The 26,671-nt window shown below is 39.5% G+C and overlaps 1 protein-coding gene and 1 long non-coding RNA gene across 8 annotated transcripts in view; one reads left to right on the top strand and one right to left on the bottom strand.

Moving 5' to 3' along the window:
• Nucleotides 1-1,530: 1,530 nt before the first annotated feature.
• The window catches only part of ARB2A (ARB2 cotranscriptional regulator A), a 237,773-nt gene continuing 212,632 nt past the window's right edge, over nt 1,531-26,671 (bottom strand). For 6 of the 7 annotated variants that reach the window (XM_060761780.2, XM_060761783.2, XM_060761781.2 and 3 more), the window contains one exon: nt 1,531-5,917. In XM_060761780.2, coding sequence (XP_060617763.2) covers nt 5,700-5,917 — 218 coding nt within the window. In that variant the 3' untranslated portion in view covers nt 1,531-5,699. The remainder of the gene's footprint in view (nt 5,918-26,671) is intronic. The other variant, XR_010909335.1, reaches the window with a different exon arrangement.
• LOC137096142 (uncharacterized) lies at nt 5,430-6,339 on the top strand. Its single transcript, XR_010909336.1, has 2 exons — nt 5,430-5,517; nt 5,706-6,339. It is a non-coding gene; the product is annotated as an uncharacterized lncRNA (long non-coding RNA).

Below are 26,671 nucleotides of genomic sequence, written 5' to 3'. Positions count from 1 at the left end.
GTCCATCTGGTCACCTCCTATGACATCCTGTTGTCATAGGAGGTGACAAGGTGGACAGGCCCAGAGTGTGCTTTATACCAAGATATAATAATAATAATAACAATAATAATAATAATAATAATAATAATAATAATAATAATAATAATATAGGGTTGCTGTAAGTTTTTCGGGCTATATGGCCATGTTCCAGAAGCATTCTCTCCTGACTTTTCATCTCACAACCTCTGAGGATAACTGCCATAGATGCAGGCAAAATGTCAGGAGGGAATGCTTCTGGAACATGGCAATATAGCCCGAAAAACTTACAGCAATCAGTGATTCTGGCTATGGAAGCCTTCAACAATACAACAACAACAACAACAACAACAACAATTGCAAAACAGCACTTGGATCCTATGATATTTCTTCTCCACCATTGGGGGAATGCTGGGAATGATCATCCAAAAATGAAGAACATTTTCCCCAACATCCTGAAAGTTCTAGGCAGCAGTATTTGAGGGAAAGAGTCCAAGGTCAGATCTTGTGGTGTCCCTGCTTTCAAGTCGTAACCCCATAAATATCATAGGGTTTTCCTCTTTGCCAAAGGAGTCCTTATCCCCGGTTATCCCAAATATTATTTGACATTCTGCCTTGGCTATTATTACACAAAGGAATTCACTGCAAATAACTTGAACAGGTAATTCTTTGATCAAGGAAGGAGTCAAAGATCTAATAAGTAGGAAAAGGAAATCCCTTGCACTAGAATGGTTGTGCAAAGATGAGCACAATCTTCCACGCTTAATTTGGGGAAGTTTATATACCATCATTAAGAAAATAGTCTCAGTATGTTTTCAAAACAAATTGAACGGTTTGGGATTGAAGGCAACATTATAATGATGTCGGTTTTAAAGTAGACAGATTAAGAACTATTTCAAAAGATTGATGCATATCCAGGTAGGTGAGTAAAGTTGTATGTACATTGCAGAATTGATACAGTTTGACACAACTTGAGCTGCCATTGCTCAATGCTATGGAATTATCGGAATTGTAGTTTGGCGAGGCATCTGATCTCTTTGAAGGAGAAAGACCTTGCAAAACTACAACTTCCATGAATCCATAGCATTGAGCCATGGCAGTTAAAGTGGTGTCACACTGTATTAATTCTACAGTGTAGAAACACTTTGAGACAAACAAGCCAGGCTTCCTTTAGTTAGGCGTTTTGCCCAGGTTAACATCCACTCTTGCTGCCTAACCATACCTGGTCTGTAGGGCACTCACTCATGGGCAAGGATTCCCACTAGTCTTTCCTTCTGATTTACTTTTTATCCTTCCCACCTATAAAAAGGAATACCCAGGACTTCATTATCCCTCAAGGCAATTCCGGTAGTGCTTTCCTAAGTGGCAGCTCCTTAAAGAAGGTTTGCTGCCCACTCTTCTCAAGAGCAAGCCGATCCTCATGAGAACCTACTGGTCTCCCTATCAATGGCAAATGGATTGGTTAGCAAATGGACCCCAGCCAGACTGGACACACAAAGAAACCACAGCTGCCTCTTAGTGAGAAACCATTGTTTTTATTATTGGTTCAGTGTAAACAGAAAAGAGACAGATCTTGAAACAAATTCCCTGTGCTTTCTAGTTCATTCTGTAAGCAGGAAGGATACAAACCAGACAAGGATAGGGGCCATTTAAAAAAGATGGCAGACTTCTTGAAAAAATAAGAAGGTACACTTGGAATGGAACAAAACACCACAAGGGAGGCGTTGGGAAAGATTTGGCACTTTGCAAAACCACAGTGGCTTCCTCCCAACCGACAGGGGGTGATTTAAGGTTTGTTTCCCTTTGGCCAGGAAGGAGCCTAAAGTGTAATAGGTAGGAAAAGGACATCAGTGAATAAGGAAACACAATGTCTAGGAGCAGGACACCCTGAGGATGACATTACACAGGGGAGAGAGAGAAAGAAAAAGAGGAAAGGAAGGAAGACATGAAGAGGAGCCAGGTTGAGATGGGCACAGGTAAAGCGTTCAGGAAGCCCATGGATGAATTTACACTGTAGGATTAATGCAGTTTGACCACGCTTTAATCCGCCACAACTCAATGGTATGAAATCCTGGGATTTCATGTTTTGTGAGGCACCAACGCTCCTTGAAGGAGAAGGCTAAAGACCTTGTAAAACCACAACCCACTCCTTGCTTCCCTTCCGCCCCCCAAATGAAAACTTTGGGTGCATCTACACTGTAGAATTAATGTAGTGTGATGCCACTTGAACCGCCATGGCTCAGTGCTATGGAATCCTGGGAGCTGTATTTTACAAGGTCTCTACTCTTTCCTACCAAAGAGTCCTGGTGCCTCGCCAAACTAAAACTCCCAGGATTCCATAGCATTGAGCCAACGCCATTCAAGTGGTGTCAAATAGCTTTAATTCTACAGTGTAAGACACACCCCGTGGGAGCTAAACAACCAGTCCTGTTGCACTCCACTGTGGCTTTTGGGTCTAAACCAGTCCCTCTGCCCCTCCACCTTAACAAAGGAGAACAGTGGTAAAATGTGGCCAAAATGCTTGTGTGAAAAAGTGGGTAAGTTCAGTTGGGTACAACTACACTGTAGAATTAAGGCGGTTTGACACCACTTTCTATAGTCATGTCTCAATCCTATGGAATGTGATATATAGTTTAACATAGCCTCGTCTGCCAAAGGATGCTGGTGCTTCACCATACTAGAAGTCCCATGATTACTTAGCACTGAACTATGGTAGTATAAAATGGCATCACACTGCATTCATTCTTCAAGATAAATACATCACAGGAAAGCTTGTAACCAACTCCTTTATTATACCAGTTGCTGCAGGATCTGTTTAAATCAGGCCTGTGCAAACTTAGGCCCTTCAGGTGTTTTGGGCTTCAACTCCCACCATTCCTAACAGCCCCAGGCCCCTTCCTTTTCCCCCTCAGCTGCTCATGGCAAAAGGGATCAACCAAGTGAGTGGGGCATGCTTCTTTGTGGGTGTCCCCCGTAATGAGTCACAGTGTCGCCGGGGAGGACATCTACACAGTAGCATTAATGAAGTTTGACCACATTTTTAACTGCCATGGCTTAATGCTATGGGATCATGGGATCTGTAGCTTCACAAGGCCTGGTGCCTCACCAAAGTACAAATTTCAGGATTCCATTGCACTGAGCTATGGCAGTGAAAAGTGGTGTCAAACTCCATTAATTCTGCAGTGTAGATGCACCCTTAGTTAAGTGGGACTGGAGGCAGGGCGGTGCCCTCCAGAAATTTACAAAAGGTATCAGCAATCTGATTTGTCACAAAATAGATATTCTGTTCGAATACAAAAGAAACACCTCAACCTGGCACTAGAGTTAACATTATTGTAAAAACAAACAAACATGGGCATTTGCTTTATATTACAATGGTCACTAATGTATCTCCATTTTCCGTCTTGGGTAGCATTTCCCTGTAAAATTCACCCCTCTTCTACCTTTCACGGTGCATTTACACTGAAAATGAATGCAGTTCGACACCACTTTAACTGCCATGGCTGAATGCTATCGAATCCTGGGATGCCTGCCATGGATGCAGGCGAAACATCAGGAGAGAATGCTTCTAGAATATGGCCATACAGCCCAAAAACCCCACAAGAACCCAGTGATTCCAGCCATGAAAGCCTTCGACAATGCATTAAATCCTGGGATTCATAGTTAGGTGGGGAGGCAGCACTTTTTGGCAGAGAAGGCTAAACACCTTGTGAAACAACAACTCCCATAATTCCACAGTTAAAGCGGTGTCAAAGCTGCATTAATTCTACAATATAGATGCCTTCTTAGAACTATGAGGAGTCAAAATCCAAATGGTTCAAACCTCCCCTGCTAATCTACATACATCCAAGTGGTAACTTTATTATTTCAGTGTGGGGTGCACAAATGAAGCCAAAATGGCCTTTACTGTCACTCTAGGGCATTTCTGTGGGAATCTACCTCAATGTCACTACTATTTATTTGGGGGCAATTGACTTTTTAAAAAAGCACTGGAACTTTATTATTATTATTATAACTGGTTAAAAAATATAATCCCTCTCAGGAAGATTGTTAAAGAGAGATCTTGATTTGACCTCTCTCTTGCTATATAGAGACCATTTCAAAGTGTGTGTGTGTGTGTGTATAGTCCCTACCAGGAAGATTGTTAAAAAGAGATCATTTGACCTCTCTCTATATAGAGGCCATTATATCTGTGTGTCTCTATGTGTGTATGCATATATATATATATATATATATATATATATATATATATATATATATATAAATAAATCCCTCCCAGGAAGATTGTTAAAAAGAGATCTTCATTTGACCTCTATATGTAGAGCCGATTTTAAAGTGTGTGTATATATGTGTGTGTACACACACACACTCCCTCTCAGGAAATTTGTTAAAAAGATATATCCTATTCTATATAGAGGCAATTTTAAAATGAGTGTGTGTGTATATGTGTGTACACACACACACACACACAAAATCCCTCTCAGGAAATTTGTTAAAAAGAGATATTTTATTCTATATAGAGGCCGTTTTAAAGTGTGTGTGTGTGTATGTGTGTGTATATATATCCAGGCCAAGAGATCTTGATTTGACCTCTCTCTCTATATAGAGGCCATTTTAAAGTGTGTGTGTGTGGGTGTATATGTGTGTGTACATACATACACACACACACACACACACACACAATCCCTCTCAGGAAATTTGTTCAAAAGAAATATTTGACATGTCTTTCTATATAGAGGACATTTCAAAGTGTGTGTGCATGTATGTATGTATGTGTGTGTGTGTATATATGTTTGTACACACACATATACACAGGCCAAGAGATCTTGATTTGACCTCTCTCTATATATAGAGGCCATTTTAAAGTGTGTGTGTGTGTGTGTGCTTATGGCCTGAGAGGGATATTATATATATATATATATATATATATATATATATATATATGTGTGTGTGTGTGTGTGTGTGTGTGTGTGTGTATAAAATCCCTCTCAGGAAGACTGTTAAAAAGACATCTTTCACCTCTCTCTCTATATAAAGGCCATCTTAAACTGTGTGTATACACACACACACATACACACACACACACATTTAAATGGCCTGGAACTTTATTATTATTGATTTAAAAACAAATAATCCCTCCCGGGGAGGGGGGTGTTTAAAAAGAGTTCTTAGTTTGACAAGTTTAGAAAAAAAAGTGGCGGTGGGGGGCTGGACAATAGTATTGGAGGTGGGAAGGTTGAGAAACCGGGCGGGCGCTAGGACCCGTGGCTACAACGGGCGGGAGGGCAGGGCGCCGTCTCCAGGGGCGTGTCCGTCTCCAGGGGGCGTGGCCTCCACCCGGCGCCGTCCCCCTGTCCTGCCGGGGCCATTAGAGCCGCGTCCGGCGGCGCTGTCAGGCTCAATCTGCGCGCGGACGGGGAAGGCCGCCGCCCACAGGAAGCACCCGCAGCCAGTGAACCCGTATTGCTTTGACAGTTGCACTCATCTAGAAATAATGCAGAGGTATAACGCGGCGACCCGGTGCTCTAGGAAGAAAACAATCTAATGAGGAGGAGAGGACAGAAGGGGAGGGAGGAGGGGAAGGGAGGGGAGGGGGGAATGGAATGGAGCGCTGCTGCTACTGCGCAGGCGCCCCAACAATGTCCCCCCCCCCCCCTTTTGTTTCCTATTCATTCTGGCTCCCCTCACAGGTCTTCGTAGCGGATGCGCTGCGAGCGCCTTGGAGGCTCCGCTTTGCCTAAGGAGTCGTTGCCACCGCTGTTGTTGTTGTTGTTGCTGCCGCTATTGCTGTTGTTGTTGTTGCTGCCGCTGCCGCCGCTGGTCTTGGCTTCCAGGGCTTCGCGGAAGAAGCGGTAGATGGACGCGTGGCTCTTCCAGGAGGTGAGCTCGTGCCGCTCTGTGCCTGCAACCAGGAAGGAGAGAGAGAGAGAAAGAGAGAGAAGAAGGACGACACAAGGCGCGTCAGAGGAGGAAGACAACAGGAGAGCTTGGTTTCCCCACGCTGGCCTAGAATGCAGCATGAACCCGCGCTATTTGGTCAGTGTAGGCGCAGTTCATGCAGCTATGCGCGTCTACAGCAGGCATGGGCCAAGTTGGGCCCTCTGAGTGTTTTGGACTTCAACTCCCACCATTCCTAACAGCCTCAGGCCCCTTCCTTTTCCTCTTCAGCTGCTTAAGCTGTGTACCAAATACTGAAAATTAAATCCAGCTCAGTTGAAAAGTGGGAGAGGAAGAGGAAGAAGGTGTTTTTCTTAATGACAGAGGGGGTTTGTACAAGGAAAGGAGGAGGAGGAGGACCCCTAAATAGAGCACCAAAAAACCTCATCCCATGTTTGTTTGTTTGTTTATTTATTTATATACTGCCACAATATTACATTTAAAAGCAAAGAAAAATTTCAATCAACAAGATTCAAATGCCAGCCTAAATAGATAAGTTTTACAAGCTCTACGAAAAGATAGTCTCTGAGAGCTCGTGTTTCCGCTGGCAAGGCATGTTGGAAGTCTAATTAATCAGGAAATAGTTTTATCAGGAAATAAGTAAGACTGGTTTTGGGAAATAGTGAGAGGGATAGAAGAGGACCATGGCTGGATCTATACCAGGCCTGGGCAAACTTCGGTCTTCCCTCCAGACGGTTTTGGACTTCAACTCCCACCATTCCTAACAGCCTCAGGCCCCTTCCTTTTCCCCTTCAGCTGCTTAAGCTGTGTACCAAATACTGAAAATTAAATCCAACTCAGTTGGAAAGTGGAAGGGAGAGAAGAAGAGGAAGAAGATGTTTTTTTAAATGGCAGAAGGGGTTTGTATGAGGAAATGACGGGGAAGACCCCTAAATAGAGAGAGGACCAAAAAAAAACTCATCCCAAGTTGGACGTCTAATTAATGAAGGAATAGTTTTGTCAGGAAATAAGTTGACTGGTCTGGGAAATAGGGAGAGGGATAGAAGAGGATTGTGTCTGGATCTATACCAGGCCTGGGCACACTTTGGTCTTCTCTCCAGGTGTTTTTGGACTTCCAACTCCCACCATTCCTAACAGCCCCGGGCCCCTTCCTTTTCCCCTTCAGCTGCCTAAGCTGTGTACGAAATACTGAAAATTAAATTCACCTCACTTGAAAGAGCGGAAGGGAGAAAAGAAGAGGAATAAGGTATTTTCTTTTAATGGCAGAGGGGGTTAGTATGATGAAATGACAGGGAAGACCCCTAAATAGAGAGAAGACAAAAGAAACCTCATCCCAAGTTGGGCGTCTAATTAATGAAGGAATAGTTTTGTCAGGAAATAAGTAGACTGGTTTGGGAAATAGGGAGAGGGATAGAAAAGGACTGTGTCGGGATCTATACCAGGCCTGGCACACTTTGGGGAAAAAAGAACTCATCCCAAGTTGGACGTCTAATTAATGAAAGAATAGTTTTGTTAGGAAATAATTAGACTGGTTTGGGAAATAGGGAGTGGGACAGAAAAGGACTGTGTTCGGATCTATACCAGGCCTGGGCACACTTTGGTCTTCCCTCCAGGCATTTTTGGACATCAACTCCCACCATTTCTAACAGCCTCAGGACCCTTCCTTTTCCCCCTCAGCCGCTTATGCGGCTGAGGGGGAAAAGGAAAGGGCCTGAGGCTGTTAGGAATGCTGAGAGTTGAAGTCCAAAACAGCTGGAAGGCCCAACTTTTCCCATGCCTGCTCAATGCTAAACAAAAGCTTCTTAATTGAAGAATATTCCATAATTCTGCCCCATTTGCTACTTATGCCCCATATCGCACAATATAACCCCCACCTTGAAGCCCACCATCAACCAGGTGTCCTGAAAGAGCTCTGACCCTTTCTCTAGATGACACAATTATGCAGAGATGCTGCTGGGAAGCCTCCAGATCCCAGGCTCCTTCCTCTAGGATACTTTTAACACTGGTTAATGATAATTCTCCACTCTTCTGTAATAGTAGGTCATTGCTATGGTTACTCTACAATGGTGCAACACTTTGCTTTCTCCCCTTCAGCTATTCGCTGAGACCTGGTAACCACATTTGTTGCCTAGCAACAGTTTTGTGAGAGTATCACAATCTGGGAGTTGCGACAATAAAAGGACACGATGGGTCCGGGCCTACCCTGGAGGAGAGCTTGCCTAAAAACAGGAGGAAGGGGCACACTATAGCAAATCCCCTTCTGGATCACACCCGGTGGCGTGACACCAGCCTGCCATGTATATAAAGCCAACCTGTTCTAAAACCGGCGTTCCTACTACGCCTACAAAGAGATCACTCTCCAGAGGCAACCTCAACACAAAGATATACATATATATGCCTCAGCAGAGGCTTTGTGTTCAAATCGGGGATACACATCCATTCCCTTGCACTCTGTTAATACTTAAGGCAGATCACTTCAAATAAAGATCTGTCTTCCAGAGATGGCTCCTACAAGAAGGCGTTCACGATTGTGCACAAGTACATCTTAGACAAATAATATGTATTGAGGCAAACACCTGCAAGATACAAAAAACTCGCTATGGTCAAATGAAATTACAAAACATACAATGTGCTCATGGATATACTGGTGTAATTATCCTATGGACAAGATAACATATTTAAACTTTGGTACAGTAGAGTCTCATTTATCCAACCTTTGCTCATCCAACGTTCTGTATTATCCAACACTGTCTACTTCCCGCCCGGATCCACTGTTGTTTCAATACATTGCAATGTTTTGGTGCTAAACTCATAAATACAGTAATTACTACGTAACATTACCATGTATTGAACTGTTTTTTCTGTCAATTTGTTGTAAAAAATGATGTTTTGGTGCTTAACTTGTATAATCATAACGTAATTTGACGTTTAATTTTCCTTCATCCCTCCTTATTAACCAACATTTTAGCTTATCCAACTTTCTGCCGGCCCATTTATGTTGAATAAGCGAGACTCTATATGCTTCATGCCTGCTGGTGAATCTGAGCTGTTAGGCTCAAAAATAACCCTCAGTTGGGTTTATTCTACCATAAATATAGCAGAGTACTAGAAGTAAACTTCATAACCAGCAGAAAGTTTACATTTCATGAGCTGGGATAAGCTATTCCTTCAGATGGCACAGGATTGCAGAGCCAGAACTTTATAAAGTATTTATTGAAGTAAAAACAATGCATTCCTGATAGAAAAGGTCTTGAAGCTAACTAGCTTACTAAAGCTCATCTTCTAAAGAGGTAAAAAAAAGAAAAGGGGGGGGGAGAGTAAAAAATCTATGCAGCTACAATTTGCCTAAAGAAAGAGGCAAAATGTGTCCTCGCGGGAAGGAAGAAAAAGCAGAAGAGACAATGGCTACATCGTCAACCCAGAACAATAAAACTTAAAAGAGGAAGTTCCCTCAGAATTCCATTACTACACGTTCAAAGGGGGAAGAGACAGTGGCTAGCAGGAGGAGGAAAGACAAAGACCCTTTGGTAACAACAACAACAACAACAACAACAACAACTTTATATTCTGCCCTATCTCCCCGGAGGGACTCAGGGCAGATTCCAAACATAAAAGGCAAACATTCATGCCTGAATATAACAACAATACATCCATAGTAATGAAATTTAACAACCCAACATATAAACACAAATTATGACTTAACTAAAATTAAATAAAAAACACAGCCTGTTATATCAGACATAACGAAATTTAACAACCCAACATATAAATACAAATTATGACTTAACTAAAATTAAATAAAAAAACACAGCTTGTTATATCAGACATAAGACAAAGCATCAAACATCAAACAGAAGCAACAATTTCCCAGTTTCTTGAGGGCAAATAGATTGATCATTGCCTGGGATATCTACTGAGCTGGTGGGGTGAACAGGGCTCAGATACGGATGGTAGCTATTAATCAGAGATGTAATTGTAGTATTACCAACTGGTAAACAGGCATAGGAATGTGGGGGAGGATTCCCTCAGCCTAATCCTATCTCTAGTCTAGCTACTCGTTAAGGACTGGAGACTTGATGACACAGGAGACTTGTGCAGTCTAGGGATGAAACCCAACAATGCCATACAGGCTCTGTAAGTGAAAAGATAACTACCCCAAACACTCTCTTTTTAAACAGGTAATCACATGCTCTATGTTTTTGTTCCCTTCTTATCAAGCTGAACACAAACAGAAGACTTTCAGTTCACAGATTATTCCAGTCTATACATGAACACCGTAAGGAGCTACTCGGCTCCAGACAAACTTTTTCTGTGCTTTGTTCCTTTTATTCTTCTCTGACTTAAATGTCCTCTCTTTAGTCCCCCCAAGAAGTCATTTGTAAATATAGACCTTCATTCATATTCAGTTACTTGTGGTGTCATACATTTCCCTTTTTAGAACAGCCACCTACCCGATGGCACATGGCAAGGAAACATGTAAAAGAAGCCATGGCTAATTGCACTCCCATCTTTTTCTCCTTCACAATATAACCTACACTTTTCCTTGGAGGAGGAGATTGTACTTACACTCGCAAGTGTTTCTGAGACTGTGATCAACTTGTTAAGATTTCTAGTAGCAGCCCTCTTATGCCACCTCACTCCAAAACCAATTCAAGCTTTGAATCCAGAGGGAACTGATGATTCAACGGGCTAAAGCAATTTTAACTCCCTCTCCTCATTGTCTCTTAACCGTAATAATCTTACTGATGGATGAACAATTTCCCTGGTGGTAAAATCACTACAGTGGCTTTTTAGTTTTTACAATTATGATGATCTGTTGCTTGGCTTGACTAGGAATGCTCGAACATCCCAACCCTCTCATCTTGTCAAGTATAAATGCTGGTCCTTCATAACATCTGGGATGTCACATTGCTCTCAGAGGCAGATATTCTTAGTCACCTATTGAAAATGGGGAATGTACTAAGTCTTTCCAAGATTTCATAGTAAAAAGATTAGTCCCACCATCAAAGGGAAACCCCCCAGGTAAGAATTTTCTATTAAGCAACAATTGTATTAATGAAAGGAGCAGAAGGCAAGCATTTGAGTTTACACAGTGATCCCACAGGCCTATCTTTTGTACTGAATGGAACTGTTCTCATGTTAACAATATGCTAAAATATTAACTAAGAAGGAACCACTGGTGGTGCAGCAGGTTAAACTGAGCTGCTGAGCTTGCTGACTGAAAGGTTGGTGGTTCGTATCTGGGGAGCAGAGTGAGCTCCCACTGTTAGCCCCAGCTTCTGCTAACCTAGCAGTTTGAAAACATACAAATGTGAGTAAATTGATAGGTACCACTCCGGTAAGAAGGTAATGGCACTTCATGCAATCATGCCGGCCACATGACCTTGGAGGCATCAACGGACAAGACAACGCCGGCTCTTCGGCTTAGAAATGGAGATGAGCACCAACCCCCAGAGTCAGACATGACTAGAATTAATGTCAAGGGGAAACTTTTACCTTTTATTAAGTAAAACCATATTGAAGTAGTCAGAAATATTTGGATAGTGACACAAGTAACAAATGTGGACCCACAAACGTTGTCAGTTGTTATTCTCTCACCATTGGGATTGAAAGTGGCTTACAATATAAGCTTCAGTGAAAGTAAACATGAAACTTACGGGTTCTAACTGGCTTATAAATTAATTGCTAATTCATATATGTCATTCTTAAAATAAATAAATGTGTTTATTTATCAAAATGGTTTGCTTTTATTATAGTTTGTTTATTGAAGTTCTGTATCCGGCAAACATATATTATATGGGACACACAATTTATATGAGACACACAATAAATTTTTCAAAAAGGTGGAAAGAGGGAAAGGAAAGTGTATTTTGCTCCTTTTACTTCCTCCATCTGGTTTTATCATGCTGAGGCAAGTAAAGAAATCCAGGTAGGAAAGCTGGCTTCCTCTGGCAGACATCACTTACTCGATTATGGAGCAGATGGCCAAATGTACATCAATAGAGAGCAGAGGCTATTGTGTGCCTTTATTTCAATTCAATTAATTTCAGTGGAATTCATATTTGGATAAATGCATAAGTACACATTTCAATATTCAAGCTGTATTGCTTTAGTATAGTGGTTCCCAACCTTTTTTGACCAGGAACCAACCTCCAACATTAGTACCAATAGGGTTATGAATCAGCTTTTGGTCAACCTTAGATTTGGTTTGGTTATTTGGGGTGCTAATTCAGAAAACTGCATTGGATAGACCATGTCAGCTCTAGTTTCTGATATAGAACATATGCCACCCAGTAGTAGCCATATGCTTGCCCAAAGAAAACCATATTTAATAATCTAGAGCTGATGTAGTAGTAGTAATCTTTTGTGGGGACTCAGCCTCTCCCCTCATGACATTCCAGTTGCCTTGGCACTATAAGAGTATTTCGCGAGACCAGTTGCTCTCATTGCCATGTGGTTTCGATGTGTAGTAATGGTGAGGCCACAGACCATATTTTCGTTCTTGCAGACCACTGATGGTCCAAGGACCACAGGTTGGGAACTACTGTTTTAGTGGGATATCTACCTAAATACCTATCTAAATATGAATTCCCCTGAAATCAATGAAATCAGAATGGAGGTAGACAAGGCCTCCATGCTGACCTTTTTCCTCTCTTGGTACCACCTAAGAGGAAACCAAGTGGCAACTGGTTCCTTCTCTTCTGCCTATCTCCTATCACTTATCAAGTGAAAGTTTTTTTTCCTGCTGTCAAAACTGAGATGAAGAATGAGGACAGTCCATGTGCAGTTCCCACTCCAAATGGAGACTTTTGACAAAAGGATTTTTTTTTATTGCTCAGTTCCCCATTTCCAATAGAAAGCCACATATTATGACTTGGAAAGTTAGGGGGGAAAGGGCTGGAGCCAGATTTAATCATAATTACAGAAGGCCTGTTAAAATCAAACAGAGTTAAGTTACCTATGTCTAAAATGGGCCTACTGAAATTAATACAAAATAATGAGCAACAAAAGGTGCTTCCACACTGTAGAATTAATGCCATTAAACACCAATTCAACTTCCATGGCTTAGCGCTATTGGAATTCCAGTATTTTTAGTTTGATGAGGCACCAGCACCCTGGCAGAGAAGGCTAAAGACCTTATAAAACTACAACTGCTTTAGTGTAGGGGTTCCCAATCTTTTTTTTTTTTTTTTACCAGGGACCACTCTCCAACATCTCACAGTATTTGGCCATGGTAATTCAAGTGGTATCACACTACATTAATTCTAGAGTGTAGATCAAGCACGGGCAATTCACTGTTAGGAATTGTGGGAGTTGAAGTCCAAAACACCTGGAGGGCCAAAATTTGTACATAGCCGATGTAGGTGCACTCTAAGTCTATATCCAATGCACTGGGCTTCAGCAGTTCCTTTCTGGGATAATGAGACCATGCAAATTTTGGAAAGCACTTCTTGGTACAGAAGGTTTTGTATAGATTTTTTTAAGTTCGTGAAAAACAAGTGGTGAAGCCAAAAGGTTGTATCTAATGATCCCTTTCTCCTGAAGAAATAACTTCCAGTGGTGGAAAGGGGGGGGGGGGATAGTGCTCTTGCTGTCTCCTGCACCAATTGGGGGGGGGGGGGATTCAATGCAGATTTGGGGGGAAGTGTTGTAAGGGTATACAGAGGAGGAGGGAAGTGTGTTCATGGATGCTGCCATGCAGAAGGACCAGAAAGTTGCTCTTGTTTTCAATGTCCTGCCATAGGTTTCTCTCAGACATCTGGTTTGCCACTCTAATACTGGACCAGATTGGCCTTTGCTCTTCTGATTCTCTCACACAATGTGGATTTTACCCAACATGGATCTACTAATGAATTAGATTAATTAGTAATTTATCTAAAAGGGATGAGATAGTATACATTTTATTATAAGCCAAACAATGAACTAAGTATTACTGGCAAACAACAGAGATCCTAACAATACAGATGTTGGATTAGGAAAACACACACAGACATGAGAATAAGTAGAAAATTAATATACAAATCAGGTCTGAGTGATAAGCATCGCAGAGTCATCAAATAATTAAGTTTATTTTTAAATGACTGGCAATTAACTTTGAAAACACATATAAGGATACAAGGAAACTAGAAGTGAAAGCAGAGACATTGAATGTTTCCATGTAATAAATAACTTTGCTAGATTGGTCAGATGAATCAGAATATATTACTGATTTATATATTTTCTGTTAATTCTGCAAGCCCTACTATATTTCCTTACAAATATTTTCTCAACAACTGGGAATTATTAGATTGCCAAATGTTTATCTTAAAATTTATTGCACAAGCAAATAGGTCTGGCTCTAGTGCAATACAGGAAATAAGAGGGTATTTCTTGTTATCCTACAGGCAAACTTGACAGCTACCCTGGCAGAAGTATCACTGGTGTCATTTTCCTACACAGATGTTGGTCTTTCTCTGCAGGGAAAACTGCTTCTGCATCAACAGTGTTCCTCTATACTACCAGAGACTGATGGGAGGCACTAACAAACCATCCTAACCTCCTTCAGCCATTAATATAGGCATCCATTTACTAAGATAACAGACATTTACAGTCTAAGCCTATGCATATTTATTCATGGGTAAGTTCCACTAAGTATATTCCCTAGAAAATCTGCTCTAGATTCACCAGAAAACATCTAAGTGGTTTTATTTTATGTTTTTAGAAATTATGATCAATAGTGGGTTTGCATAAAGTAATTAGGAAACTATCTTGCTTGACATAATAGTTATGGTTCTATATTTGCAATTTTTTTGTAAAGGTTTTTATTTACTTTTGGGCAACAAGATGGAGTTTGCATTCTTCTTTGGCATCAAGACTAGGGTTATCAGACTGACGAATGAAGCGGGCTCTTGTATCTTTATTCATTGTGCAGAAGCAAAAATTATCAGTGGGTGTTGCTTATTACAAAACCAGAAAACAAACAATTCTTATTGAAATTCCCTCTTTGACCTCAATGCACAGCAACCCTATGAATATGAGAAGTCCAAGACATCCTGTTATAAACAACTCTGTTAACATTAAAAACTCAGAGCTTCCTGGACTGAGTCTATCCACTTCTAGTTTTTCTCTTCAAGCTGCCTTCCACTTTACTAAGCATGATCTTTTGTCAAGAATCATGTTGTCTTTTGATGGCAAAGTAACCTACATTTGGTAATTTCACCTAAGGAGAGTTCAGGCCTGTTTTTTTGAGGGATCCATTTCATTTCTGCATATATATTTTTTTGCAGTCTGTGGTATCCATAGCACTCTCCTCCAGCACCACATTTCAAATGAGCTGATTCCCTTTCTTTTGGCTTCCTTTATTGTACAGCTTTCAAGACCGCACATAAAAATCGGAAAGACACCAGAGACCTTTCTAAGTTTTCACTCTGGCAACCTTAATTAAGATCCCTCTCATTTCTACATGCAGTGACTGCCTATGCAGGACGGAGTCCATCCACAAGAGTTTACCTATCGTGCATGACAAAGACCTCCTTCCATGGACTTCACAAGCAATATAGAACAACAAAACTCTTCTGCTGGTGAATGGACAAGATGCATAGAAACACAAGTTTTCCCTGCTGTGTAGGGAGGGAGATTTCAGTATCAATGTACATCTCAGAGGATTTATCGAGTTTGATATGTTTCATCATAGATATTTGCTACACTGGTAAACCCTCAAACAGTTCTGTAAGATCCCGAAGACACCTGCAATTTTCAGTGTCTTCAGGCTATGTCCATACAGCTAAACTCAGTTCACTTGGATGCGCTTTTCTGGCAATGAAAATTACACTGTGCATAATTGTCTTTTTGCTGAAATGTCAAAGGTGAAGTACTGACACAAAGGTAGCATATAGTTATTGTTTCCAATATGTACAAGCACTGACATCTTGAAGATACCCACAGCATAGCTCCGTAAGAAATGGCACAGCAGACGGAGAATCTCAGTTCCCAATAAAAAGCTAGTCTTCATTACTTTTGTGAACAGGTATGCTATATCTGCAACTTCTGGTCCTCCTGTCCTTTTGGTTTCCTGAAACCTCATTTGTTTTTCCAGGCTTTTTCTACTGGACATGCTGAAATTGCACTGGTAAAAAATGCCACATGTGAAGCAATCCAATTTTGTAACTAAGTGGATTTTTTCCCCTTCTGCAAATATTCTAGGTAACCTCTTGAAGAGACTAAAACTTTTTGAGTCCAGACTTGAATGCACTGATGTTATATGTCCAATTTTCTTACGTTCACATAGTTCAAGTAGTCATAATGTTAGAAGAGCTACCTAGTGGAGTTGTCAACACTTACAGTCTGATACTTTTTTACCTTTCTCATCCCACCCTGGAGCCTCTTAAATTTGCGTTTCTTTAAGAGAAAAATGTTGGGAGGGCTGTTTGGTAGAAAGGGACAATGGGTCTTGTAGGGCTTTATGAAATCTTTACCTCCACAAATAGTAAATGGGGAAAGACACAGAGAATCTTGGTGAGGCCTATGAGAATATTGCCATTAGTGAAAAATTGTCTGAGTCAATAAGTATAAATTAGTTGGGAGCATTGCCCTTCCTGAATGGATATTTATTTGGTGCTTCTTGAAGTATACTCTTGTTCTTATGATAGAAATTATTCTCCCTCAAAAATTCTAAGTTTCCATATTAGCTGAACTTTATGTATAAAGTTTCATTAAAATGCATTGTTACATATTTCTTTAACACTGTCGTTGTTTGCAATTGCTCCTATTATGGTTTCTCAATTGTTATGCTGTACTTAATGGTTGTTTATTTAATTATGAGCCTCTTTGGGCATAGTTCTGTGAAAAGGTGCCATACAATAAACAGATTACATTGTCTAATAACATCTGTAAAATGTTATCACATTTCTTCTCGGCCCCTTTTTCTAAGACAAATGGAGAAATCTTTTACAATATCTACTAATAAAATATAATTTTTACATTTCTTTGTTGTAGTTGCAGTGCTGCCTGTTCTACACTGAATTAATCATTTTCAATACAGATAACCAACACTAGGCATCCTTTTAGATGTTGTCTCTTCAGTGCCTTCTAGTTGGATATGAATAACTCTCTCCTGCTTCTACTATAAACATATTTTACAAATCCAAGAACCAGCTCTGCTGTAAAGTATGTAGAACTGACTTTTCCTCTCTGCACCTGCATGATATTCATGGTTCATATTCATCTTGTGATCAACCACTATCTTGAAATCGCCTTTTCTCCTCAGCTGCTTCTGTTGGATGACCCCTCCCAGTCCCACATGCATGACCTTACACATATTGAATTCGCCTTTATTTCTATTACACAAGTTCATAAGATCATCTATTTCATTCTGCATAATTTCCTGATCTTTTGCTGCATTGACAATGCCTTGTAGTTCAATATCAGCTGCAAATTTAATCAAAATACTACTACTCCCTATTACTAATAAAATACTGAACAAACTGGTCCAAAGAATTATCACTGACTTGATTACTTCTCTCCAGCTAGAAATGTTAGTTTTTAGTAAATCCTTTTGTAATTTTCTCTTTCACTTCTAGTATATCCAAGAACATAGGAGGTGAATTCTTGTATCACGTGTTCTGGGATATGCTATAGGACTACATGGTTTTGCGATTTAGAATCTATTATGCATTGCTTCTAATCACATAACAAACCAACTGTAGCCTTTAGCCATAGTGATAAGTCTACTGCCCCCACACCCTAGCAATTACTTGACAATTATGCTGTTTTTATGATAAGACTGAAAAATACAATAAAAATAAAAAGAAATCCCCTGAATTTTGTCATGCAGTTTTCAGATATTACTTCCTTTTATGAGGGACAATTTTAATAAGTATGTGTACAATAATCAACACAGACACGTGATAGGGATCTGAGATTGACTGTTGTGGTGCCATTGTATTAGACAGTAAGAGGAAAAAATAGGTGTAGCAGAGTGCACTTCAAGCACAGCCAATCAAATCATGTGTGTAACCAGAATCTGGAATGGTGGATTGTAAAATACATCTAGAGTCAGACCTCCACATTACCTGGGGTTAGGGGCACAAGACTTCTGTGAAGGCGAAACATTATAAATAACACCTCTCCAATAAATTTCTAGGTCTTCCAGCACTGCTCTATGGTCAACTTCCGCTTCAAGTTGTCCACAGAATCACATCGAATGTGCTTTCAGGTTAGCCTTTAAAGCCCTAAACGGTTCTGGCCCGACCTATCTGTCCGAACGCATCATCCCCTATGAACCAGTTAGGACATTAAGATCGTCCGGGGAGGCCCTGCTCTCGATCCCGCCAGCCTCACAAGCACGGCTGGTGGGGACGAGAGACAGGGCCTTCTCAGTGGTGGCCCCTCGGCTGTGGAACGCCCTTCCCGCAGACATTAGATCGGCCCCCCTCCCTGCTGGCGTTCAGGAGAAGAGTGAAGACCTGGCTCTTTGAACAGGCGTTTAATTAAGCAGTGCAATCAATTGATTGAGTTTGGAACTTGGAATAATGGACGAGGAGATCGGATTATGACTTTACTGATGAGATGTGATGAATTAGTTATATGGATGTATTGATGTTATATTGATGTACTGATGTATTGTTATATTGATCCAGTTGCTTTAGTTACTGTTTTAAATGCTAATGCTAATGTTGTGCACTTTGTATATTGACCTGGTTGTAAACCGCACTGAGTCGCCTACGGGCTGAGAGAGTGCGGTATACAAATAAAGTAAATAAATAAAATAAATAAATAGCCTGCACTTTGCCATTTAAATGTGATTTTAGCTGAAAATAAAATCAGAAGTCAATTCTATTATTATTATTATTATTATTATTATTATTATTATTATTCCCTCCCCTTTTAACGACATAGAGAATCAATACAAGTTCTAGTATTGCCAGGGTCCCCTTGATTTTGCTTTTGGAAGCACTAAGGACAAACTATTGCTCATTGAAACTTCGAAGAGTGATGATTAATTTTCTGGGGACATTTCTTTACTTCAGTGGTTCCCAACCTTTGGTCCTCCAATTGTTTTGGACTTCAACTCCCAGAAATCCCAGTCACCTTACCAGCTGTTAGGAATTGTGGAAGTTGAAGTCCAAAACACCTGGAGGACCAAAGGCTGGAAACCATAGCTTTATTTGGAAATAAAATAAAATAAAATAAAATAGGGGCTATCTAGCAATGCCTACAGGACTGTCAAAATTCCCGCAGGAATAATACAGTAAGTAGAGTCTTGCTTATCCAACCTTCGCTCATCCAACGTTTTGTATTATCCAATGCAGTCTACCTCCCGCCCAAATCTACAGCTGTTTCAATACATTGCGATGTTTTGGTGCTAAATTGGTAAATACAGTAATTATTACATAACGTTACTTTGTACTGAACTGCTTTTTCTGTCGATTTGTTGTAAAACATTATTTTTTGGTGCTTAATCTGTAAAATCATAATGTAGTTTGACGTTTATTAGGCTTTTCCTTAATCCTTCCTTATTATCCAACATTTTTGCTTATCTAACGTTCTGCCGACCCGTTTATGTTGGATAAGCAAAACTCTACTGTATGTGTTCCGAGGGCAGTAGTCTTGTCATTCCTGCGTAAAGCAAAACGTTTCTATGGGCAAAATCTAATTTTATTCATGTTGAGAGTAGGCTCATTGAGATTGGGACTTGTCTGTTACAACTCTTGTAGTCTATACTTTCTTACAATGGAGGAAGTATATAACGTCTTTCACTGAATACTTATATATCAGAATTGTCGAAATCATGTGTAACAAACACAAGGCCCACAGGCCGAATCTAGCCTGCCATGTCATTATATGTGGCTCGCGGACTTTCAATGCCAGGACAGCATAGTTACATTTAAACAGTCTTACAATTAAAAATGACCTGTTGAACGCAACCATAAGGCTGATGTGGCCCTCGGTGAAAATGAGTCTGACATCCCTGGTCGACATCTATAAGGTTACATTTTGTAGTTAAGACTGATAGTTTGTGAATGGTACAGGGCTTCGCTGATTTAAAGTGCAGTCTTATATACGCTTACATGAGAATATGGTTTACTGAACTCAATGGGAATTGCTTCTGACTAAGCAGCATAGGGCTGCTTTGTTTATTGTTAAAAGGGAGGACTTCAGGGCGTGCTTTTTCTTCCCACTGCAGCTTTCAAATAGGAGAAATGTCATCCGATACATTTTCCTCATCTATAAAAATGTTAAAGGCACAGAAGTCCTAATGCATTCTGTATCTGACAGCCCTGACTACAGCAGCTGGTTTTAAAGCTGTTCTGTCTTCAAACAATACTGTTATTTTTGTAAGCATTTTGTATCTTAATAAATCCACATGGATCATTTATTTTTAGAATTGAATTAAAATACAACTGGCATTCCAAGTTCATGTTGGGTATAGGTAGACAAGATAATATCTTATTTGCAAAGTCCACAAATCAAATGAAATTATGCAAAGTGTCAGAGAAATAACTAAAGCAGCCACCTGAGCATTATCCAATAAGTCCTGGAGACATATGGAAGAAATCCCCCACAGCTTCAAAGACAACAGCATGGGAATGGGAACTGCTATATAAAAGGGACATTAGGAAAGATGATGTTTTGAAATCTTACATTGCTGTGTCAAAGGGGAATTCATTTTAAAGATAAATGCAATGACAAACACTAAGGTCATAAGTAATTGGCAGATCAAGGACAGACTAGAAAGACAATAAAAACACATACATTTGAAAATAAACCCCTCTCTTCCTTCTATGCCAGTGCTTGAATTTTCCTTGAAAACAACAATTGCGGCAAGGGTATGCAGGGAATCGTGCTTTCTCCAGAGTTAAAAAGGAAAAGTCTGGTGCTTTTATAAGTGCGGAGAAAGTGAGGGGATGTTAAGGCCACATTCATGTACCGAATGTAGGAGCCAATTCCAATTCTGTCTCTTGATCAGGTCAGTATTTAGTTTCTAAGTTCCAAATGCTATTAAATTCATAATTTGGGTATCAACCATGTATCACCATGTCCATATATCTTTTCCTTCATATGCTGCCAGATTTGATCAAAAGCATTTGTTGGTCAAAGGGACCTGGTTAGACTTCATACAAGCATAGTCCCAACACTGTCTGGAGTCAGAAGGAGCAGGCCAGTCAGCTCAAGCAGTAAAGAACTTGAGGAAGGCAAAAACACTAATACGGCTTAAGGGAAGAGGCTAAGAAACAAGCTCAGAATCTCAGAAGGCATTAACTGTGAACTCCTGAGGAAGGAAGATCCTAGAAGCAGGTTGGAAGAGAGACTTCTTAGGACAAAACAATTATAAACAAGAAGCAGCGAGATTTGAGACGCAGTTGTGTAATAATGTTTTTGCTCTGCTCCTGTCATAAAATCTCAGACCAGAAGCATTCATTCATTCTATGTAATCCAACATTCCATGATGAAAAGTAGTTTTAAATAAAGAGTAACATGTTGGTTTAAATGTTTATATACACCTCCTTGCTCATCTGCCCCACTCTAGAACGTCAGTGTGTGTTAAGAGGGTAATGACATTAATATAGTGATCTTTTGGTGGCACTAGGTGGGATGACAAGAAAAACAATCTATTTTTCTATGTATGATTGACAGACAGTAGAAATTATAAAAAGGTAAATATCCCAGTGAGAGCCAGCAGGGTATACTGGTTTCAGCATGCACAGCGATTTTGAAGAACAGGGTTTGAATCCTCGCTCACCCATGGAAACCCACTGAGTGACCTTGGGTACATTACAGTCTCTGAGGAAGGCAAAGGCAAACCTGCTCTGAACAAATTTTGCCTGTTATATGTTTGCATTGGAGTCACTATAAATTGAAAATGACTTAAAGGCACACTAGGAACAACAACAAACATCATGGGCCTACACAATCAAAGTATTGGTTAGTAAACATTAATGGAAAGGCATCCAACAGCTATCTATGTATGCTTTTGTAGACAATGATCACTTCTTTGGATCAAGTACACCAAAAGTGTAATTTTAAACTTGGTAATGTCTTCTTTAAGAGCTTTACATGAGAGTGCCTTAGAAGAACACTGCTACTCTTAACAAACTGCCTTTTGAGATACAGGTTTTATCTTATATAGTCAATCTGAAGCAGAAGGATTTCCTCCCTGTAACTTATAGTAATCAATACAACTCTGTATCTATTATAATTTGGCGAGTCACAAAAAGAATGAATCTTTGGTAAAAAAAATTCCAGTTCCACAAGCTAATCAATAGGTTTGCATTAGACGTGCAATAATTGTAGGATAGAAACATGTGGTTTCCCAACATTGCCATAGCAGCGGTTTTGGCAACTATAAATTTAACTTATGACAGTGCTATTTCCCTTCCCTCATCTCTCTTGATTCAACACACACATTTTAAATAATATTCTAATATTTCTTTAAAGTTTGACATTTATGGTAAATATCTTTCAGAGACTTCATGTAAATTAACACATATCTCTAAAACAGTGGTTCCCAACCTGTGGTCCATGGACCACCAATAGTCCACAAGAACGAAAATATGGTCTGTGGCTTCACCATTATTACATGTTTGCCTCGAAACCACGTGACAATGAGAGTGACTGGACTCGGCTCGCAAAAGACTCTTATAGTGCCAAGGCAACAGGGATGTTGTGAGGGGAGATGCTGACTACCCATAAGAGATTACTACTATCACATAGCTCTAGATTATTAAATATGATTTTCTGTGGGCAAGCAGATGGCGACTACTGGATGGCATATGTTCTGTATCAGAACTGATGTGGTCTATCCAATGCAATTTTCTGAATCAGCATGCCAAATAACCAAACCGAATCTAAAGTTGACCAGAAAACTGATTCATAACCCTTTTGGTATTAATGTTGGAAAGCGGTCCCTGGTCAAGTGGTCCCTGGTGAAAAAAGGTTGGGAACCACTGCCTTAACAGCATTTATCGTAATAACTGTAATCAATCCATTTATTAATCACAGTTTTAAAATGAAGTTTGCTTAACTGAACGTGTGAACAAAAAAAAGTGTGAACTGACCGTTACAACAATGCCATGAAATAAAATATTTGTTCACACTTTCAGTTAAACAAACTTCATTTTAAAACTCAAGCAATTTATTTGATATGATTTTTCAAATGATTCATTCTTCAGCACTCAAATATTTTAACAGTATACTAGCAGGTGAAGTTGATTAAGAGTTTAAGAGCATATATGTGTGTGTGTGAGACCCAATTATGATTGTTATAATTAGTATCCAAAGGTGAGCTAAATGTTTTTGTTTTTTTCCAGATGAGACAAAGGAAGAAATGTATAAAATACACATGTTCTCTTCAAGTAAGTCTCTTTGGTGGAAAAAACTTTGATCTCATAGATCAGAGCTTTACAAACATTGCATGTTGGTGATATGCGTTTTAGACATACATCATCTCATGACACAGAGATACAAACGCATACATAAATTGCTGACACAACATATCTCATGGAAACTTTTCATTTATATTTTTTAAAAATGTATTATTTATTCCACATAGACTCAAAGATTTCTTCTTACATTCCTGCAACACACCTATACACTGCAGTCAACACACTATTGTGTTGCAGCACACAGTTTGGAAAGCTCTGCTCTAGATGTTTTGAACTCCAGCTCTTATCACCACCATCCAGCATGGCCAAAACGCAGTTCTAGTTCAAAGCAAATGGGAAACCAAAGGTTATTCTGCTCCTTTCTCTCACCCTGAGTTTTTAAATAATTTTATGTACATGTGGCCTGCTCACTGTCACTATGTTTGGTTTACAGTTTTTAAAAATGTTTTGTGTATATTGTTTATTGTATATGTTGTTTATTTTATTGTAATTTTCATTTTATGTCATTGTAATTTGTTGTTTGGGCTTGGCCTTATGTATGCTGCCTCAAGTCCCTGTTGGGGGAGATGGTGGCAGGGTATTATTATTATTATTATTATTATTATTAATAATAATTATTCTACCCAGTCCTACAATAAAGACAAGTGAAATCTTTCTTAATATGATAAACTTTTAACACATCAAAATTACACCTATTTACAAATTGCAGGTTTCATTACAATAAAGTTCAAAGCATGTGATATTCAGTTGCTAAGATTTGCTGAACAGAAATCATATGTTCCTTTAGCAATGGTATACTCCTTTATATATTTAGTACCTATTAGTATAATGCTTTTGGTTTGAACAAGGTTTCTTTAACTGTGTTTAACATGTCCAAGGCATTCGCTATAAACAAATTTTCATGCTATATTTTACACACAGTCTGAGGAATATGCTGCTATGGAAACAGAATCACGTCCAAAGGGACCAAATGTGAAGCACTTCCTGAGTTTTAATCACTTAGAAATGGAATAAGGCAGCTTTCTGAGCTTCTCTCTTTCTTCTGGAAGGTGATGAGGACCAGTAGACAATGTAGTAAATGAATTAACTGTTGCCCAAGAACATCTATGCTTTTTCTAGAACATGTAAAGGTGAAGCTACAATACTGATACGAGGTAAATAGGTCAGTTGCAGTCCTCCTTTTTGCCTTGTTTTTACTCGTGTTCTATTTTGAAATGGTCATATGACTGGTCAAATAAAGAAATTATTATTAATACTGATATGGGGTTCATGGTCAGGATAATAGTTACTTAAATTCATTTAACATTTCCATTACCTTGTAAATATAGAGGGAGCCAGCATGGTGCTGTGGTTTGAAGGTTGGACCTTGACTTTGGAGATCAAGGCTTGATTCCCCTCTTAGTCATGAAAACCCACAGGATGACACATTCTCAGCTCCAGAAAACCCCAAGATAGTGTTGCCTTAGGGTCTCCATAAGTCAGAAATGATTTGAATGCAGACAACAACATTGTGAGAGTGCAGTATGGAATGAGGGCCCTGCCCCAATAAGAATACACCCTCCCCAAACAAAATCCTTTTACTTGCCAATTTCTAGCATTACAGTTTTAGTTGATAATTTAGAAACAAGTAAAGAAATGTTACAAAGGCAATTTGAAAACAGAAAATATAAGAGTCCTAGTTTCAGCATCTTACTCCCTGCAATGCTAGAAATTTGGGAACAAAAGGAATATTTCATTAGGAGGCAGAATTCTTTTTTTCTTTTTAGGAAACACTGCCCTCATTGCTACAGTTCATCCCTAAAATGCTTTGCTCAGCTGTGGGAGTCCTGACTGGGCTCTCCACAGACGTGAGACAGACAACCTGTATGTGCGAGTCATAGATTCTGCAAAGACGAATAATATGTTGAGCTGAAGAATTCAGATGAAGGTATGATGTGGAATCTTTTCTCATTATAGAAGACAATCAGTGACGTTTCATTTGTGAAGATCATAATATTGAAGCCATTTTAGAATTCCAATAGCTTTATGAATATATCACATGCAAGCAACTGGTTTCAGAACTGCATATCAAGCTTATTGGCTAAATAGAAACTCGTGTATTCAATTAAGAATGTAAGAATTGCTTCGCTAGCTCACTAAAAAAGTAGATAATCTTGGAAGTTCATAAACTTGAAATCAATGTGTTTGTCTTCCCCTGCCATTTGATCCAATAGTCAAGAACAAATTACTGCCAAACTTGGAGGCTCTACTAACTTCCCTCTCCATATTGTTTCAGAAAGAAATGGCCAAACTTCCCTTAAATTACATGTATTTGTTTACAGAAACTGTGGTCCTGGAGGAAAACCCTGAGAGAGCCTTGGACCGCGAGAAGATCTAACCAGTCCATACTTCAGGAAATAAAGCCCGACTGCTCACTGGAAGGAAATATATTAGAGGCAAAGATGAAGTACTTTGGCCACATAATTAAAAGACAGGAAAGATTGGAGAAGACAATGATGCTGAGGAAAATGGAAGGAAAAGGAAGAGGGGCCAACCAAGGGCAAGATGGATGGATGGTATCCTTGAAGTGACTGGCTTGACTTTGAAGGAGCTGGGGGTGGTGACGGCCGACAGGGAGCTCTGTCATGGGCTAGTCCATGAGGTCATGAAGAGTCGGAAGCGACTGAACGAATAAATAAATAAATAAATAAATAACAAAGTGGTCAAAAAGTGGTTTGTTAAACTGAAGACCCATCAATTTTGTTTCCTTTCTTCCATAGTTCCTATAACTTAATTTATATTCTGAAAAATAGATACAACACATTGCATTTGATATTGTCAACTTAGTTTTTTGTTACGCTTTAAGATTTTCCCCATAGGCAATCAAAGACAATTCCGAATGCCTCCATTGACATTTGGATTATTATTTAATCCAAAGTGTCTTATTTTCAATGTACATACACCAAATCCCATTTCTAATTCTGTTTTCCACCCATCACTTTTGGAGAGAGACCTTTGAAATGTTCCTCAATCTGTTTGGGATTTCAGTTCAGAGATTAAAAAATCAGTGTTTTCTTGCCCCAAAGCTCAGAAGCATTGTTTTCAACAAAGACTCTTGATGGACTCCACTGTTTATTTCTGTCTCACTGTGGAAACTGTCAATTTGCTCTGCTTCTAGTTCTTAAACCAGTTACAATATTTTATTAATTATTCTTCTCTGAGGAATTTATTTTCTTAGTAGGTCCATATGAGGCACTTTGTGAAGAGCTTTTTAAAAAAGATTCTAAGAATATACTGAAAGAGATATTAGATCAACCCTATATACTGAACTGGAAGGCAATGTATGTAATGCTTTTTTTTAATGGGTGTTAATGGGGACCCAGGAAATTATCTAGTTTCAGTGAAAAGCTCCAAAT

The sequence above is a fragment of the Anolis sagrei genome, chromosome 2 (genome assembly GCF_037176765.1).
Source record: "Anolis sagrei isolate rAnoSag1 chromosome 2, rAnoSag1.mat, whole genome shotgun sequence".
NCBI lineage: Eukaryota > Metazoa > Chordata > Lepidosauria > Squamata > Dactyloidae > Anolis > Anolis sagrei.
Note: the sequence above shows the minus strand (reverse complement) of the source record. Positions and strands in the feature narration are given on the sequence as shown.